The 20,371-nt window shown below is 39.7% G+C and overlaps 2 protein-coding genes across 5 annotated transcripts in view; both read right to left on the bottom strand.

The window, feature by feature from the left end:
- VPS39 (VPS39 subunit of HOPS complex) overlaps nt 1-11,592 on the bottom strand; it is a 47,366-nt gene extending 35,774 nt beyond the window's left edge. The window contains exons 1-2 of the mRNA XM_029237935.1: nt 11,365-11,592; nt 3,843-3,908 (exon numbers count right to left, since the gene is read on the bottom strand). Of these exons, the coding sequence (XP_029093768.1) occupies nt 3,843-3,908; nt 11,365-11,437 (139 nt within the window). The 5' untranslated portion in view covers nt 11,438-11,592. The remainder of the gene's footprint in view (nt 1-3,842; nt 3,909-11,364) is intronic.
- Nucleotides 11,593-13,354: 1,762 nt separating this feature from the next.
- TMEM87A (transmembrane protein 87A) overlaps nt 13,355-20,371 on the bottom strand; it is a 43,322-nt gene continuing 36,305 nt past the window's right edge. For 2 of the 4 annotated variants that reach the window (XM_029237881.1, XM_029237880.1), the window contains exons 16-20: nt 20,058-20,131; nt 19,574-19,635; nt 17,664-17,719; nt 17,093-17,123; nt 13,362-14,609 (exon numbers count right to left, since the gene is read on the bottom strand). In XM_029237881.1, coding sequence (XP_029093714.1) covers nt 14,568-14,609; nt 17,093-17,123; nt 17,664-17,719; nt 19,574-19,635; nt 20,058-20,131 — 265 coding nt within the window. In that variant the 3' untranslated portion in view covers nt 13,362-14,567. Of the gene's footprint in view, nt 14,610-17,092; nt 17,124-17,663; nt 17,720-19,573; nt 19,636-20,057; nt 20,132-20,371 lie in introns of all 4 variants that reach the window. The other 2 variants (XM_029237878.1, XM_029237879.1) reach the window with 2 other exon arrangements.

The following is a 20,371-nucleotide window of genomic DNA, read 5'->3' as shown; positions in this document are numbered from 1 at the left end:
ATGCTCCTCTGCACGCACTAAAAACAAAAATATAAGGAAAAGGTGACATTATACTGAAACCTGAGATGATGTGCCATTTTTAGCATATGTTACTACCTTTTTGCTCATTTCCATTGCACCATGACAGTCCTGGCTTGACCATGTAGGGATAAGAAAATTCCTTTGCCTGACGTAGAGGAGGAACTGATGACAGAAGCATGACACCTACTCTAGAATGAGGAAGAAGGTGGTCTTTTCCCCCTCCCCACTTTTCCTTTGATTATAAAACTGTAGCCCACTAAGTTCTCGGGGCATGGCACCCTCTCGCCCACCCGCTTATAAGCCTCACAAGTATCCTATTCTAATAAATCACTTCTTATCTATCACTTTGCCTCTCAATGAATTCTTTCTGCGCTGAGACATAAAGAACTGGAGCTCCTCGGAGCCTCCCAAAATGCTATCTAGTGGTTTCAGTTCGGAATATCTCAAATTTAGAAACCCAGTTAGTTCTATGGCTGATTCATGGAGGCCCAGGTCTACTTCTGGCCCATAAACAGACTAGAGCTGGTCCAGAACTGAACTGTTCTCTAGGGGTATAGGGAGAAGTGAAGTCTCTGATCAGTTTGATTTCCTAATTATCTAAGGTAGGTTAATATTGCTATTCAAGTTACCTGTGGGGAAACTGAGGAAGATTAACTAACTTGTCAAAGGTTACATGGTGAATTGGTCACAGGGCAAGGAACAGTTGGCACCAGGGTTCCAAGTCACATTAACATTAATATTACCAGTTTGAGTCTATACTATGTTGAAAAGTTTATTCTTATAGTTTGGTTTTCAATTCCTTAATACAGAAATGATATAGTAAACAAGTTACTTTATCAGAGTATTTAGTATTTGATGGCACAAAGAACTGATTATCTCTTGGGATAAGAATATTAGGCTCTTTTTTTTTTTTTTTTTTTTTTGCAGTACGCGGGCCTCTCACTGCTGTGGCCTCTCCCACCGCCGCGTAGCGCAGGCTCCGGACGCGCAGGCTCAGCGGCCATGGCTCATGGGCCCAACCGCTCCGCGGCATGTGGGATCCTCCCGGACCGGGGCACGAACCCGCATCCCCTAGCATCGGCAGGCGGACTCTCAACCACTGCGCCACCAGGGAAGCCCTATGAGGCTCTCTTTATCTCCCTGTTTTGCACGTCATCTGAGCCCGCAGTAGGCAGTCAAAACACAGTTGTTGAAAGCTGAATAAAACCAAAGGCAGGCTTAATTTTTAAATTACAGACTGGGTCAATGTCACAGAATACAAATATTCTGGCTCTGAGAACTAAAATTTAAAGCAAGGGCCAGCAAAGTACTGCCTGGGGTCAAATCCAGTCCTCCGCCTGTTTTTGTAAATCACCCTTTACTGGTCCACAGCCACACCTGTTCATTTACATGCTGTCTACGGCTGCTCTTTTGCTACAGTAGCCGAGTACAGTAGTCATGACAGAGATGTTGTGACCTGCAAAGCCTAAAACATTTACTATTTGTGTAAGTCAATAAGGTAGAGGGTACCTGGAGAAAGAGAACCAGTCATGGTTTTCTTGATATAAGAGAAGCCATTTTTGGCCTAAGCCATTTTGTGAGCTAAGCCTGGTCACAATGCTTGTCCTTGGACAGATCTCAGTAATAATGATCTTAAGGGAACAAAAGAGCAAGAGAAGTAACAATAGCAAAGATAAAAAATCAGGTGAAAAGACTCCCGGTTCTGTTTCAGTGGTAAAGATTAGCCTCGCTTTCTTGAGATTTTGCAGAATTTAACCCCCTCTAAGGTGCTCAACCACCAGATCAACTGGAACCTAAGGGATGATGATGTTGACCTTTTCAGACCCTCAGTCACTTCACTCAGCTAACGCTTGGACTCTCAACTATCCAAGGCCATTCATGAATATGCATGGACCCTTAGCTCAAAAACTTCCCCAACTTTGCTGTTTGGGGAGACAGTGCTTTGGGAAAGATCCCTAGTGTTTTCCTTACTTGCTGCAAGTAATAAATCCCTCCTTCTCCCACTCTCTGCCTTGGTTGTGTCTTTTGGCTCAACACCCACTAAGAGGCAAACCCAGTTTTCAGGTAACATTTAGTCCTTTTTTTGGAACAAGTTGGCTGACTCCTGATTTAAAGGAAAGTTGAAAAACTTAGAAATGAAATACAGTAAGTCCCCTACGTACGAACCTTCCAAGTTGCGAACTTTCGAAGATGCGAATGCGTGTTCCATCAACATCAGGCGTGAGTGAAATTGCAGCTTGACCTCCGATTGTGTTAGCTGGCTACCTAGGCTAACTTTGTTGGACACCGAGGCTAACTTTGCTGGACTTACGAATGGGCTGTCAGAATGGAACTCGTTCGTATGTAGGGGACTTACTGTAAACCCTGTTTTGATCTTCTGGTTTCTCTTCTTACCCCACCACAGAACCTGACCAGGTACCTTCCTCCCTCCCTATTGCACCGGTGAAGGGTAGCAGAATATGCCACCCCAAAATATGCTACTCTGGCACAAGGATTATTTTGAGTTGAAGGTAACTGAGAAGAAGCAGATACAAGAAAAGCTCTCTGCTCTCCACCATCTGCCAAAGAGCCAGACACAAATTTACAAAGGTGCCTCCCATCTCCTCTCTATCAAGGACAATATTTAATCAATTTAGAGACAACTCGAGACCCATATCAGCCCACAGACTGCACCAGAGGAATCTACATAACAAACATCTCTAATCAGTTCCCCCATATATTTGCCTTCCCATAATTTGCCACTGTAGAAACTCAAAGTCTTTTTCCTTTGTCTTGTTGCTTCTCTGATTTACAGGTCCCCATACAATCAACCTAAGATGGGTAGAGTTAAAAAGAATTTTTTCCTCCTTTACACCAGTAAGATACTCTTTTTTTCCCAATATGTTACCCTTGCTACAGGTTCCAAAGAGAAGGTTCTATTTCCACACTTACATTAAGCTATTCACTATGATAAGTTATATATTAGGTTGAAAGCTATGAAATTTTGTTTTTTCTAATATAGCCAAATAATGACAATTTAATATGGTTCAACCGACTCTGGCATTAATAGCTGACTTCTATACTCTGTAGCTCCAGGGTATAATATCCAAACACATCAATTTTCCACAGAGAACACAAATAAAATTAGGAAAAGGGAGCAAGGTACTTTTTTCCCCGTTAGAGGGCACTCTAACAGAATAAACGTCAAATACTTTTAGTTATTCTACATTTTTACTGACAAAGAAATATTTGATTAAAGTTTTAGTTTTCAAAGTCCTTGCATCTGACCCCAACAATTTTGTGAGATGCTTTATGGAAGAGGAAACTGACATTGGAAAGGACCTACTCATAGTCACGTGACTGGGGAGAAGTAAAACCTGACTCAAGCCCAGGTCCCCTCTGTCCTAGTCCACCCCGCAGAAGTTTAACAAGATCTTTAACATCAATGGCTCTTAATTTTTTTTTCCTACTACCATACCATTTACATGAGAATTTTACTCCCATTGTAATATTTCTTATTTCTGGTATGAGTCTCCAAGAAGTGAGAAGGGAAAAAACATCTAGCCTCACCTCCCAGATGGGGGTAGGGAAATACAGTCTGAAGAAAAGAGAAAACCCTGGAGATTCTCACAAGTTTCTCCCCACTTTTCCACTGCACTACAGCCAACCCACAATCACTCTTTTAACGGTCCAGTTTTAGTATATGTGCTGCTGAAGCAAGCACTCTTTTAATGGTCCAGGAATCACTGATTTTACAGTGTATACATATATATATATATACTTTTTTTTTTCACATGAGCAGTAAGCCACCTCGTACTTTGTTCTGAAAAGCTGCCACTTACCAACATCCTTCCGAATCCTATAGAGAAGAAGATGACCTTGTTTCGTTCCAACAAGCAGCCATTCCTCTGGAAAAGAAAAGGACCATCAGGTTTAGTAAGACCCTATTTCTTTAGCTGGAGCTTATAATCAGAAATCAAAGGGTTGAGAAAATGAGTTGCTTTTGATAGTAGGTGTTTTGCAAAACTAAGGAATGTTTATATTCAAGAAATGTTTGAGGGACTTCCCTGGCGGTTCAGTGGTTAAGACTGCACTTCCACTGCAGGGGGCACAGGTTCGATCCCTGGTTGGGGAACTGAGATCCCGCATGCCGTGCCGTGCAGCCCCAAAAAAAAAAAAAAAAAGAGAAAGAAATGTTTCAGAATCAACTAATTGAAGAAATATTTATTGAACTAGGTGAGACATATTAGAGAATGAAAAATGTCCCTGGCTTCATTGTTTCAAAATGAAACTGACCAAAAATTTGATGGAAGTTTATAAAATCATAAAACGGGTAGTATAAACATAAAACTAGGTATCTGATCTCAGAAATAACAGCTAAAAGGCATCCTTTGAAGGTTTGATGATTTTACTTTAGGAAAAATAAGAAGTGCCATAGCATATTAAACTTACAGAATTCATTATCTCAAAACATGGTCTAACAGATAATAATAAGTGTTGCCAAAGACGTGAAGAAACTGGAACCCTCATACATTGTTGGCAGGAAAATAAAATGGTGCAGCCCTTTGAAAAACAGTCTGATAGTTCCATAAAAGACTAAACATAGAGTTATCATATGACCCAGCAATTCCACCCATGGGCATACACACAACAGAAGTGAAAACATATGTCTACACAAAAACTTGTACATAAATGTTCACAGGAGTATTATTCACAATAGCCAAAAGGTGGAAACAACCCAAGTATCCATCAACTGATGAATGGATAAATAAAATGTGACATATCCATACAATGGACTGTTAGCCATTAAAAGGAATGAAGTGCTGATATATGCTACCATAGGATGGATCTGACAACATTATGCTAAATAAAAGAAGCCAGACAAAAAAGGCTACATATTGCATGATTCTACTACATGAAATGTCCTGGATAGGCAAATCTAGAGACAGAAAGATTAGTGGTTACCTGGGGCTCGTAGGCTTAGGAAAATGGGGCTGGTGGGACTGGGGAAAAAGAAAAGGGGTTTCTTTTTAGGGTGATGAAAATGTTCTAAAATTGTGGCAATACTTGCACAACTCTGTGAATGTACTGAAAACCACTGAATTGTACACTTTAAATGGGTGAATTGTATGGTATATGGATTACATTTCAATAAAGCTATTATTTAAAATTTAAAAAAATATGGTCTAGGCCAGTGGTTCTTAAACTTTGGTGTGTATCAGAATTATTTGGGGATTTATTAAAACAGATTGCTAGGCCCTGCCCTCAAGTTTCTGATTCAGTAGGTCTGGAAGTGGGACTGGGGATCTGCATTTCTAACAAGTCCCCAGGTGATGCTGATGCTGTTTGTTCAGGGACAGCATTTTGGGAGACATTGGTCTAGGCTAAAAGGCAAAAGGTTCTGAAAGGACTTAAATAATTACCCTGACAGATTTATATTAAATCACTAAGGGAAGTTAAGCATGTACTTCCTCAGGTTTTTGAGGTTGTAACAGTCACTTATTCCTTTCATAAACTCTTGATCTTTTGCAAAATAAAATATTAGATAATGACATAAATAAACTTTATAGAGCATGCATTGTGTTCCAGGAAATACTAAGCGCTTATCATAGGTTATAACAACTATCCTTTGACTTGTGTCCTTTTCTTAAATCCCCATTTTATAGATGAGAAAGTTGAGGCCTAGGTAACTTGTCCAGAGTCACACATGTAGTAAGATATGTGTAGCAGGGGCAGGATTCCAACTCCAGCCTGTCTGATCCTTAACCCCATGCTACAATGCACTTACTAAGGCATCCCATCTCAAAAGAATAGGTGTCAGCCATAGGTTGTCTGAAAGACAATGGTTATGTTTATAAAAACAGGTCAGGAGCCACATCAGGAACATTTCTCCAGGTTGATGTCCTTAGTCTTCCAGAAAAAGATAGTGACTCTGTCCTCTTTTGGGTTTTAAAGTAAAGGCAGAGCACAGAAAGTTAAGACACAGTGTGCCCTCAATGACATAAGTGGAAATCAGAAATAACACTAGCTCCAATGGAACACTAGTGATTTATGCCAGAGCAGAACATGGTGAAAAAAAGAAAAGAATTCAGTTCACAATGCTTGCTTTGCAAACGATACTATGTTTAGAACTTTACTTATAGATACCACTGTATTGAGCAATTGAAAATATTAAAGTTGATTTTTAGGACACCCACTAATGTTTCAAATACAAATGAAGTAGAATCTTTTTTAATTCACTTATAACATATAGAAAAATCTATAGCAAAAAGGCCACCATAATGTTCACCATCTTCCCCATCCTCTCCACTGTGACCCCCAAGCCCCTGCCAGTTCCTATTTTTCTTTACCTCTTTCAACAGCTTCATCTCCCACCCTGGTCCACAAGGCCTATCAATTTTACCTCTACAAGGTACCCGGCAACAGCCCTCCCCAACAGAGTCTCTCCAGGGACCCCTCAGCTGGTCTCACTCTATGTGTACTTCCATGTCTGCTATCTGTTACCTTACAGCATAGCTCCAATGCTGTCACACTGGGGCTTAAAAAAATCCTCATGAAGCTGTACTACCAAAATATGAAGCCAAACTCCTAAGTATGACTTTTAAGAGTCTGCTTTCCATTTTTATTGAAATGTTTATTTACCAATAGATGTTTCTATCAAATGTCTACTCTATTGGTCATGAAATTGAATCAGACAAATTCACTGAAATTTAAAAAAAATTGAAATTTTAGTTGACCTTTTTCAAGCATTCCTTTGGAGATGCTGAGGAAAATGCATTTCTCATACATGCAAAGTATTGTTAACAGCTTTCTTTTAACTAGTAAAAGCACCACACACATACTCACTCCTAATCCTCAAACTCATAAGGAAAAACAGTGGGGACTTCCCTGGTGGCGTGGTGATTAAGAATCCGCCTGCCAATGCTGGGGACACGGGTTCGATCCCTGGTCCAGGAAGATCCCACATGTCACGGAGCAACTAAGCCCGTGCGCCACCACTACTGACGCCCACACGCCTAGAGCCCGTGCTCCACTGCAATGAGAAGCCCACGCACCGCAATGAAGAGTAGCCGCCGCTCACCGCAACTAGAGAGAGCCCATATGCACCAATGAAGATCCAATGCAGCCCAAAATAAATAAGTTAATTAATTTATTAAAAAGAAAAGAAAAAGAGTGTATCACCCAGAGGTAATGATGGCACAGAGCTCTGAAAAGGCTTGATTTTGTTACAAATGTCAGTGGGGGCTCAGATGGCCGGAGGACCTGACCCAGGCTGGCCTGTGCACACTCTATGTCATCATATAACACAACCGTGCACACAAGACACAGAAAATGAAAAGCCTGCAGAGCAGGCAGAGCACGGGATAGACAGTCCCTTCTGAGACTCAACACTGCACATCAGAAAGTGGAACACACTACACTAACGGGTAACACGTGCAAAAACAAACAAGAGTCAGCCCTAGAAAATTCCTGATGGCCTAATCCTGAGCCACAGGTTAGACATGATTCCTCCTGGGAAGGAAGGTAGAGCCCTCTAGCTCACAATTACCCTAGTGAAACTCCATCCAACGTTGCAACCCAGTCCAAACTCATGTGATAAACAACCACTGCTGAACACAGCAGGGAGTACACGGACGAACAGGGTAGTCGGCACTTCTCTTCTTTGGGTCATACGGCAAAGAACAGTGTTTCTCAAAGCATCAGCCCCTGTTTAACTGCATCAGAATCACTTGGACTTACTAAAACTGCACATTCCTAAGCCCTGCTCCCAGAGATTCTAATGCAATGATTCTGTGGTGGTGCCCCAAAATCTGCATTTTTTAATTACATGAGACATTTATCTAGTTCCAAAGCTAAAACTATGAGAAGTCCCTCCTCGTCCACTTCCCCGTTCTCTTCCTTCTGCTATAGGTAACCTTTTTTTTTTTTTTTTTTTTTTGCAGTACGCGGGCCTCTCACTGTTGTGGCCTCTCCCGTTGCAGAGCACAGGCTCCGGACGCGCAGGCTCAGCGGCCATGGCTCATGGGCCCAGCTGCTCTGCGGCATGTGGGATCTTCCCGGACCGGGGCATGAACCTGTGTCCCCTGCATCGGCAGGCGGACTCTCAACCACTGTGCCACCAGGGAAGCCCTATAGGTAACCATTTTAATCATTCTTGATTTATTTTTCCATTGTTTCTTTGGAAAATATAAATAAAAAGGATTGGGTATACACACACACAGATACACACGCACACCCTACATTTTTTATAGGCTCTGAATATACATCAAAGTTTGAGAAACAGGCTCTAGAATCAGACATGATTTACTGGACGTGACCTTGGAAAAACTACTTAAATTTTCAGGTTCTTCTTCTGCAAAATGGAGTTGTTATTATTTCATAAATGCTTAATACAGATTAGTACTCAGTAATGGAAGCCATTACTACTATTACTTAATTAAGCAAATATTTAATAAGTATCCATTATGAGTCAGGAACTGTTCTAGGCACTGCAAATAAACCTATGTACAAAACAAAGTTACTGCTCTGAAGAAATTTATATTCTAATATGGAATGAGAGAGACAATAATAACATATAAAATAGCATTAGGTGGCAATCTGTGAAAGAAGATAAGGCTGAGTAAAAGAGTAGCACATTGGTGGATGTGGCATTTTCTTTTATATAGAATAGTTAGGGAAGGTCTTGCAGATTTATGTGACATTTCAGCAAATGAAATGAGGAATGAGCCATATAATACCTAGGACAAGAGAGTGCCAGGCAGAGGAAACAGCAAGTGCAAAGGCCCTGAGATAGTTACATGCTTTTGTGCTCATGGAACAAGGAAGACAGTGTAACTAGTATCAGAAAGGAGCAAGGGATAAGAACAAAGGGGATAAAATCAGGGAAGTAACCAGAGGCCTGATCATGACAGGTGCTGTGATGACAGGTGTTGTTATTCTAGTTGTGATGTGAAGCTACTGGAGGGTTTTGAGCAGAGGAGAGATGCAATTAGATTAAGTTTTCAAAGGATCACTCTACCTCTGTGTGGCTAAAATACTGCAAATGGCACAATGGCAAACCCAGGGTAATCAGTTAGAAGACTACTACAGTAATTCAGATGAGAGAGACTGGTGTTTTCGTCAACAGTAGTTAACAGTAGAGATGGAGAGAAGTGACTGGATTGTGGAATTTTTCAGGAGGTGGAGCAGACAAGATTTGCTGATGGATTGGATGTGGTGTATAAGAGAATAAGAGAAGTCAAGAATAATTCCAATGATTTGGGCCTTAACCAAATGGGCAAACAGAAATGCCGTATGCTGAGCTATGGGATACAGGGGGACAGGCATGTTTTGAAATCAAGAACTGTTTTGGCCATGCAACCAGATATGCAAATGAAGATGATGAAGAGGCAGCTGGATTCTACAACTACAGAGTTTCAGGAGAAGTCATCATCATCATCAGTATTTTCCTCATTTCCATATCCCAGGAGATGGATTATGGTGGCTCTGTGACATCTTCCACCTCCAATATTGTCTGGCTCTCCAGAAGCCTGGAGGTTCCTGGATGAACTTTCCGCCTAAGGTCATGGTGTAGATAGAAGGGGTAACAACTAGAAATAGCAATATTTATTGCTGGTAAAGTCTGAAAATAAAGTAGTTTTGAGGCACAAGGCAGTAAATGGCCTCTTGTAGCCAATACCTATCACAGCATCCTAGTAGGCAATGGGTGTTTCTCCTGTTTGCTTGGAGATCAGGCAGAGTGAAAGCTATCTACCATTTCAAAAACTGTAATTCTGGAAAGCACAGGTTCAGGCAATCTTCACTGACACGAACCAGAGTTGGTGAAAGAGACTGAGATATGTGTACTGCTAGTCCCACAGGGTATCAGGGTCAAGAATTCTGACAAGCTAAGTACAGTGTGATAAGTAGCTGCATCCATCCTTTTCAGAAGTATATGTCTGAGGCTGAGTGGAATACCCCTCCCTCCACGTTCCCATGTTAGGCAGCGTATGTCTCTAGTATCATCTATCTTGCATCGTAATCTGTTCATATTTCTTTGCCTGCCACTGTGTGTCCTAGGAGCACAGGCATTGTTTCTTATTCAGCCTTGTATTCCTGTCTCTAGCAGAGAGACTGGTCCATGTAGGCACTTAGTACATACTTGTTGAAGAAACAGGAGAATGAGCCCCTTTGTGCTGAGTGTCAGGTCTTTCATTTTTTCAATTTCTTTATTTCTCTTCTATTTATTTTTAATTTTTACTGAGAGCATTTAATGACAGAAAAATGGCGGTTTTCTTGAGACATCTGGAGGAAGCAGGATTCTCTCCTTAACCCTAGGACAGCTTGCTGTGGAGGTGTGACTTTAAAGAGGCCCAGAGCTAAACAACAAGGTCCTACTGTAGAGAACAGGGAACTATATTCAATATCCTGTGATAAACCATAATGGCAAAGAATATGAAAAATAATGTGTATATATATATATATATAACTAAATCATTTTGCTGTACAGTAGAAATTAACACAACATTGTAAATCAACTATATTTCAATTAAAAAAAAAAAGAGGTCCAGGGCTGCTAAAGGTTGGGGTGGTGGTGAGGGGCACACATTAATAAGAAGATCTAGAGTGAAAGCACCTTACTGAAAAGGATGTGGAGAACTCTGACTAGGTGGCACTGTCCACAGATAATGAATAGGACACCAGCTTCCACCAGTCCCATCATGGGTACCTGGCTCAATATAAGATCTGATTGAGGGTTCTAAGCCACCTTTTTATGGCCCTTGATTTCTAGGACCTGGACATTAACAGGAAAGACTGAAATTACTTCTGTTTGGTCTTTGGTTATCAGACACACACTCACAGATAGGAGCATAATGTTTGTAGTTAAGAGTCAAGGTTTATTTCAGAAACCATTTGTATTCTGGAGCAGAGAAGAGATACCTGACCCTGCTTTCTGCACTGGCCAATCCCAAAAGGATCATGCAAGTTTTTATAGGTTAGGTTTCATGACAGCCTGGAATGATGCTCTTCTACCTAGAAAAGCTAGGTAACTTGGGCATTTTGACTATAAGGCAATCAACCACTTGGCTAGATTAAGAGTGGAGAGTAACAAGTTAGCTACAGTAATTAGAAGTAAGCGATGAGTGATCATTAAGGGGGAAAAGACATAGCTGTTAACTTGTTCAATGCAAAAAACAAACAAACCATCAAAAGCAAACAGCTCCACCACCCTCGCTGTCAACAGTGCTCTGCCCTCCCTCATCCTAGGCCCCTCTCTGACGGCGTTCGACCGGAGTCCACACAGCCAGACTCCCGTCCACTTCCCTCGCCTCGTGAAAGGTCCCTGCCGCTCCCGCGCTAACCCCGCCTGGCCCCTCGGCTCACCCCAGGCAGCCAGACAGTCGATCTGCAGAGGCAGCTTTTCTAGGATCGGCACCGGTTCAAAGGCGTCGTGCATGGCGGCGGGCGGAGTCGCCGCCGCCGCAGTCTCACCCGGACTGTGCCGGGTCGGGTGTGGGGACGGAACCAGGCCAAGGGAAGAGCCGGGACCCCTGCTACTGGCTCTTGGGCAATATAGCCATCATCAACACCGGACTTCCTGCAGTCAAGCCCGCCCCTTCCGCAACCAAAGCCCCGCCCCTTCCGCTCCCGTTCCTAGAGCACACTCGAGGAATGCCCTGGTGATTGGGACTGCGTTTCACCCTGGACCGACCTTCTCCATCGTGGAGTGCGAGTGGCCGTGGGCTTAACAAGAAGGAAAAAGGATTTTAATCTTACAACTGTCTTGGGCAGCATAGGGTAGTGAAGAATTCAGGCTTTGGTGTCAGTTAGACCTGGGATGGAGACGTACCATTTAGGAAATGAGCTAAGTAGCTGTGGCGTTTAAGAAACAATCTCTAGAAGTCTTAGTTTCTTTATCTGCAAAATGATGGTAGTGTTGCGTACCTAACGTGTGAGCGCTTATCAACGGCTAACAATCTAAGCACTCAATGGTAGTTTTAGTATTACCATTATAAACCCAACTAGTTCGAGTACCTTACCCTTGTATTTTACGGGTTAGTCTAGGCCTGTGGTTCTCAAAGTGTGGTCCCTAGATCAGCATCACCTGGGAACTTGTTAGGCAATCTCAGACCTCATTCCAGCCCTACTGACTCAAAAACTGTGGAGTGGGGAGTCCAGTAATCATTTAATAAGTCCCCAAGGAGAGACCATGAACTTTAAAGTTTGAGAACCAATGCAAGAATGATCTGTATCTGGCAGTTTAGCCCCAAGAAAACAGCAGACATGTCATAAAATTAAGCATTTGGTTTAAAGCAAAATGTAAAAGAAAAAAGGAGTGAGCCTATGATGTAAGGTGTTAAAAAACAAAAAACAAAAACCCACTGGCCCTGGTCAGTTTTACAGTCTCTTCATCTGTAAATTAGGAATACTGTCCCATCTTTATCAAATGCTGTTTCTGATAATCAAATGAAATATTTTCAAGTAGTAAGAAACAGAAAAATTGCTAAACGAATCTTGTGGCTGGTTTTCACCATAGAAACTGAACAACTTGAAAATTTAGAATTACCAGCTGCTGTGCTAGAAGAAGGCTGAATACCTTGTAGTTCCAGACCCAAGGACCAAGACCAAAATAAACAATGTAAACTCTAAGGTAACAGGTCAATGTGATACTACAAATTCCTTCTGAACCTCTTCTAGGAACTGATACACTATAACCAAGCAAAGTAACACAAGAAGCCATAAGAGAAAGCAGAAAGAATAATCAACCTATAGAATTTGTGCTATACACTCCTGCTTAAAACAACAGGTTCTTGGGAATTCCCAGGTGGTCCGGTGGTTAGGACTCGGCACTTTCACTGCCAAGGCCCAGGTTCAATTCCTGGTCAGGAAACTAAGACCCTGCAAGCCACATGACATGGCCGGCGTGGGTAGTTTTTTTTTGTTTTTTTTTTTAACCTAGTCTCAAGTTAATATCTAACCAGTCTCGAAAAATATTTGACCAACTATCCTGCTGCATTATGACTACTGTTCACTTGCTAAGTTTCACTGTGGAAGAACAGAAGCACACGAAGTTAACACCAGCCTTTTGCAAATGGGTTAACCTGAGAATAGTCAGTTCTTCATATTGTTTCTTAGAGATACTATCTAGGTGATTTTTTTGTTGTTGTTAATCACCATACCAAACAACTATAGAGAAATGTTACATAAATATTTAACACTTTAGTGAAGATTGTAGTAGTGTGGTCACTGGTTTGAACAGAAAATAAGACAACATAGAATAAAAACCATGGAAGGAAAATTCTACAGGAGAGAGTTTGGGAGAAAGAAGGGTCTTTAAAGAAAGTCTGGAGAAAAAGTGAGAAAAAGATATCAATTTTGTTAAAATTTTTTAATATTAAAAAGTGGCATGAACTTTCTATGTAGAACAAAAAATCTTGGGAAGGCAAAATTGGACAAAATCATTCAAACAAATATAGTGCTTCAAATGAATCCCATCACCTTGTGATGTTTCTTATAAACCATCCCTAAACCAACACCAGATACAAGAACAGTCGATCCTAAAGAATGAGCAGCAGTCCAGGGCCTCCACACTATTTCAGGCAGAAAAAACTGTTTAAGCCAGAAGGACCTGTTTCCTTTGTATTAGCTCCTGCTTCTGAAGCATTATAATCCCTTTAACAGGGTGCTCACTCACATGCACTTACGACAGAGTGCCTTTCTGCATCTAGTGCAACACCCAGTAAAAGGCATGAAGGCAAGCAAAGCATTGCCTAGGACTCTGCAATGCTGCCCTTGAAGGCTTACAAAACAGTAGTTAAAAGTTCTGGAGTGTGCACCACATTGCCAGCAATGGGATGTGTCACGATAGCAGATGTCAAAAGAGTTAAGCTAATATTTCTCTCTAAAGTACATCTGAAATAGAAAAATCTTTAATATACACCGTTTGTAAACAAAATTGCACTTGATTTTGCTTTTTCAAATGATCTAAATCACACTGTAACAGTCTCTCTCTTTTTTTTTTTGGTTGTTCTTTTAATCATTGTTAGAACCATGGCTCCTTAACGCAGAAGGACTCCTTTTTCTCAAAACTACCTCTGCAAGATTTAACCTTGGCTTCCCAGGAAATGCAAAGATAATTAACAATTTCCCCCATCACCTATGTAACTCCCTAAATAAATTAAAATTACAGGCAGTTGCTCCTGGATATTACTTATTATGGTGTTGATGTCACAGTTCTTCAGAAGATGTTAAATTTTTTAGTTTGACAGATTAAACAATTTAAACATTATAGAAGGTTTAGGAACAACATACACAAGTTGCATAAACATCCATGTCAGGGTGTGGGAGGGAAAGGGGCATCAATGCTGCAAATAAAAAACTTGTAGATTTTTCTCATCCTATGACCTTGTTTTCAAAAGAATGTTCTCCTTGTTCCAACACCTCTCGCCAGCTCCAATGCACAAAGATCAAGGAACAGATCAGGATGTCATTGCCTCCTTTAATCCCATGGAGCAGTGTAAAGACTAACACAGAAGCTGATCTCTTCCCAGGTACTAGCCATCTTCAGCTGCAAATCTTCCCATTCTTTACTCCATTTTGGACCTTTCAAAGTGCGTGATCATTCGTTCCTAGGGGGAAAAAGGTTATGCTAAGTATATTAATTTTAAATGGTCTACATTCCAAATATCTTTTCCAAAGATGACCACACACACATTTTCTATAAGTACTTGCTTATGTTCATTAAATATTTAGAGCAATGGTTCCTAACCATCTATAAAGATTTTGATACACAAAGATGTCCAAGTCCCAAGATTAACTGAAGCAAAACCTCTAGGCTTCTGGACAACAAACCACAAATCAAAGGGAACTGTATGTTTTAGAGTCACTTAAGCTTTAATAAAAATGTGTACCTCCTCTGATTCAGGAATTTAACTTAATGAAATAGTCAAGGATGTGGGCAAAGATTTAGCCACTAGCATCTCCACTGCAACACTCAGAATTATAACAAAATACTAGAAAGAATTAAGTGTCCAAAAATATAGGACTGTATAAACAAACTATAGTATATCCTTACAATGAAATATACTGATTAAAATTACATATGATGAAAAAGTTCTAGAGATCTGTTGCAAAGCAATGTGCATATAAGTCAACACTTTGCACTTGAGAAAGGTTAGAATGGTATATTTTACGTGTTTTTCACCATAATTTTTTAAAATCATGTAAAAAAACTACATTTGACTATAAAATAGTATTTATAGTATGCCATTTCAATTGATAAAATTAATGTAATACTATTAAATTTCACAGTAATTATAGTAATTTTACCTTAGAGTATTTTTTCATTTTTCCTTTGCTTCATTTGCTAAGTACCTATAACAAATTTATCCCAAACTCTGACAGAACTGTAAATCCCTTTTCAATATGATCAATTACATCAGATTATCTATCCTTTTCAGGTTTTTTCCCTTAGAAATACTCGTCCCTGAAGCGCTCTGTTCTCCTGCTCCATTCCGGACTAGCTGTTCTCCAAACTTGTTGCCCAGCTGTCACACTTTGAGAATTTCTTACATCATCCTAGGAATTTATCCCTGCCTCTCTGTGTCGGATCCTTTACTTCCTGGATCCGAAGTCTTTCTCTTTTTAGTTCCCTCATTTTATGAATAACATTTTCTAATACTTTCCTGAGAAAGCACACATAGGATGTCAATTATTTTAGTTTTTGCATGACTGAAAACATCTTTGTTTTACCCTTATATTGATAGTTGAGTACAGAATTCTAGTTTGAAAATAATTTTTCTCAGAATTCAAAGACATTGTTCTATTATCTTCTAGCTTCCAACATTGTTGAAGAGTCTGATGCTGTTTTGATTCCTAGTCCTTTATTTGTTTCTCTTGTAATTCACTGTTCTTTTTCAGTTCTTGAATCATTTTTTCACACAGGAAAATATAAACAGATGAAGTCAGTGCCACCAAAAGTACTACAATAAACCCATATTCCCATAAACAGCACAACTGGGTTTCACATACTCAGCCTCCTCTGGCTGAAATATGCGTGTCTGGAGAGCTGGAGCCAACGGGATACCCTGAAGGCAAACTGTTAGCAGAAGATGGCTCCCAAGAGAAAGATCTAGGAACTGCAGAATATACCACAAAAAGCAAAGGCTTGTCTGAAAGGTAGAGTTCTCAATTATCTCAATGCACGCAACAGCTAAGGAATCTGACACTGTGTAGTGCACCACACAGCAGGTCAGTGAGAAGTGACCATTTTTTAGCAGTCAATCCAACACAGTAAGTCACAATTGGGCAGAGGCTTTTAAAAGGCTTTCTGAAATCGTCACTCTAGAATAACCTAAACATTCAGAACACGTCTAGAACTGGTTTCCACGAACTCAGACTGCAATTCTTACATAAAACCTGATGTGAAATCTTCTAGATAAAGCGTATGGAGCCATATTAAAAGACTAATAATCAACATAAACATTAGAGGTACTAATTATCCTTATTATCTGGAGGACAGTGGCACAGATAACACTGCATAGTAGGTAAATTAAAATAACTTTTTTTTTTTTTTTTTTTGTGGTACACGAGCCTCTCACTGTTGTGGGCTCTCCCGCTGCGGAGCACAGGCTCCGGACGCGCAGGCCCAGCGGCCATGGCTCACGGGCCCAGCCGCTCCACAGCATGTGGATCCTCCCGGACCGGGGCACGAACCCGTGTCCCCTGCATTTGCAGGCTGACTCCCAACCACTGCGCCACCAGGGAAGCCCCAACTTTTCTTTATTATTTTTGCCTAGACTAGATAAGGGTTAAATTTGAATTTCTTAAAGACAAAGGAATTAGTGGAAGAGTACAGTACTGGCTACCCAATTTAAACAAAGACATTCTCAAGTCTGACCACACTTTGTAAGAAATAAAAGGAGGACATGTACAGAAAGGAAACATTCTTGAATATTTTAGTTATAATATTAGTATTTTTCTTTTCATCCTTTGTCAACTATACCAACTATAGTTCATCAGTCCATTACCGAGTCATATAAATAAATCTCCTTGAACAGAAGACTTAAGCCACCAGACCCATAGTTTATGTGCACATGATTTGATTACTAACCTCATCTGAATCCAGAAGGGCTGGAAGTGCTCTGCAGAGAGAAAAACAAACTAAACAATGTAAAATAAAGCCATAAATGGTTCAAAAAGGACAGTGAATAATGACTACAATTTAAAGTTTTTGTAACTACCTAAGATTTGCATCCCATTGAAGACATTTCAGGAAAAGAAAAAGCAAATACAAAAAAAAAAGAATCACAGTTACTAGAATTGTATGGACTTTAATAGGAACAATGTTTAATTAAAATTATAGGTATGGAAAGGAACTCAAAAATTCCAAAAGGATTATCCCACTGATTTTAGGAAGACCTATAGTTAAATCTTTCTGAGCAGAAATGTCATCTGAATGAATAATCTGGATTATTTCTGTTTGTATATCATTCCTGGTCTTTATTTTCTAACATCTTTTTAATATTTTTAACACTTCAAATTATTTCAGTAATTTAACCTTTTACTTCTAGAGTTAACTACAAGCATTCTCATTACTATGCTCTTCAGCTCATTCATTTAAAATAATAAAAGTAATACTAACTGTGAAAAAGGATTCTTGTGGTAAGGATTCAAAAACTTACACATCTGTCACAGATGAAGGAACATTCTCTTCTACCCACTTTAAATCATCTTCCTGCTGAGAACATATAAATGCCAGATGTTACCAAAATGCACCAAAATATACATCTCAAGTAACGATCTAAAGAGGTCTCAATTTAGTCTCTTGTCACTCTGAACTAGTATATTCACATAACAGGACAAATAACAGAAAAGTCAAATAATTTAATTTAAAAAACTAAACTATATGAATGAAATATAAAATGATATCCTACATCCCTAAACGCTTTCTTCTCAGTAATCTAATACCTAGAGTTTTTGCTTCATGTAAGCTTTGCTCCTTAAAACTGAGATAAATTCTAAAGCCCTTTTAAATGCAGAGTGAATGCACAGTTCTTAAGGAAAAAGAAGCTGACTGAAAAACTCTTGATTTTTTTAAAAAATTGAAGTATACAGGGCTTCCCTGGTGGCGCAGCGGTTGAGAGTCCACCTGCCGATGCAGGGGACACGGGTTTATGTCCCAGTCCGGGAAGATCCCACATGCAGCGGAGCGGCTAGGCCCGTGAGCCATGGCCACTGAGCCTGTGCGTCCGGAGCCTGTGCTCCGCAACGGGAGAGGCCACAACAGTGAGAGGCCCGTGTACCGCAAAAAAAAAAAAAAAAAAATTGAAGTATACTGTTGATTTACAATGCTGTGTTAATTTTTACCGTGCAGCAAAGTGATTCAGTTATACACATATATATTCTTTTTCATATTCTTTGCCATTATGGTTTATCACAGGATTAAAAAAAAAAAATTTTTATTGGAGTATAGTTGATTTACAATCTTGTGTTAGTTTCAGGTGTACAGCAAAGTGAATCAGTTATACATATACATATATCCACTCTTTTTTAGAGTCTTTTCCCATATAGGTCATTACAGAGTACTGAGTAGCATTCCCTGTGCTATACAGTAGGTCCTTGTTGTTTACCCATCCTATATATAATAGTTTGCATCTGCTAATCCCAAACTCCCAATCCTTCTCTCTCCCACCCCTGGCCTTGACAACCACAAGTCTGTTCTCTATGTCTGTGAGTCTTTTTCTGTTTTGTAGATAGGTTCATTTGTATCATATTTTAGATTCCACATATAAGTGTTATCATGTGGTATGTGTCTTTCTCTTTCTGACTTACTTCACTTAGTATGACAGAGATTAAGTCCATCCATGTTGCTGCAAATGGCATTATTTCATTCTTTTTTATGGCTGAGTAGTAATCCGTGGTATATATATGTACCACATCCTCTTTATTCATTCATCTGTTGATGGACATTTAGGCTGTTTCCATGTCTTGGCTATTGTGAACAGTGCTGCTATGGACATAGGGGTGCATGTATCTTTTTGAATTACAGTTTTGTCCAGATATATGCCCAGGAGTAGAATTGCTGGATCATATGACAACTCTATTTTTAGTTTTTTGAGGAACCGCCATACTGTTTTCCATAGTGGCTGTACCAGCTTACATTCCCACCAATAGTGTAGGAGAGTTCCTTTTTCTCCACACCCTCTCCAGCATTTGTTATTTGTAGACTTTTTTTTTTTGTAGACTTTTTAATGATGGCCATTCTGACCGGTGTGAGGTGATACCTCATTGTAGTTTTGAAAAAATCATCTTTACTACAAAAAAGATCACCTTAGATTATTAATGGGGCTATGATTTCATTGATGAAAACCGTTAAACAGAACCATCAGAATGGTCTGGAACCTTTTCAGGACATAGCAGCAAACCATCTAGTTAAAAGATTACTAGGTCCTAGACAGAATCTCTTGCTATCTCTGTTTTTAAAAATGTTAATTACAGCATAGATAAAAAATCATTAAGGCCTGTACATAACTGCTGAGCTCCACCAAGGGCTAGAGGACAGGGGAAAAAAAAAAAAAGAAGTCATACTTACTGCTTTGTTTAATTTACTATTTCCATTTGGTTCTTGTTTGGTACTTCTCATTTTCATTCCTTCTGTAGAAGAAAAAAAAAAAACAGACTGGTTAACTAGGTCAGTAGACCAGCATTGATAGCAAAAATGGATTCAGAGCTTTATTTTAAGCTTATTGACACTAAATTATACTACAGATAAGTTTTTCCATCTTTACATTTGTGCTAGAAAGTTCAAAGTCAAGTTTTCAGCCCATCTCTAGCAAGTAAACTGGACATTTAATGTGCCATTATTTACTGAACATGGTTTCATCTAAAGATTCATACCCTTACTTTCACTTCCCCCTAACTTCACTGCATATCAAACTGAAGAACATGTTGTAAAAGAATAAATACATGCATCACAGTCTCTTGATTTTGATACTCAAAATGTTATACTTCTTTTACTCTATTTCTAAAAACCAGAAAAGAATATTTAAAGCACAAAAGGTGAATTTTATCACTACCAAAGCTTTCTTTCAGCATAGGTTCCTTTTGTTCATCCTCCTCCTCTTCCTCAGACAATGGTGAAAAGGCAAACCTGACAGAACAAAGGTAACAGAAGGAAAAAAATTAGAAAACTAAAAAAAACTACTCCACTATCTGGATTTTACAGGACTAATTATTGAAACCTGAATTATAGTCATTCATTACATCAGTTTAGTGAATAATAAAGTAATTCTTCCCCTTCAGAAAGCTCTCAATTGCAGCTATTAACAGGAGAGAAGCAGGACAGTATCATATTTATGAGTGCAGGCTCAGCCACAGACTACTTGTTACC

This window comes from Monodon monoceros, unplaced genomic scaffold (assembly GCF_005190385.1).
Source record: "Monodon monoceros isolate NGI ecotype Baffin Bay Population unplaced genomic scaffold, NGI_Narwhal_1 Super_Scaffold_21, whole genome shotgun sequence".
Classification (NCBI taxonomy): Eukaryota; Metazoa; Chordata; class Mammalia; order Artiodactyla; family Monodontidae; genus Monodon; species Monodon monoceros.
This window is presented reverse-complemented; position numbering and strand designations above follow the sequence as displayed.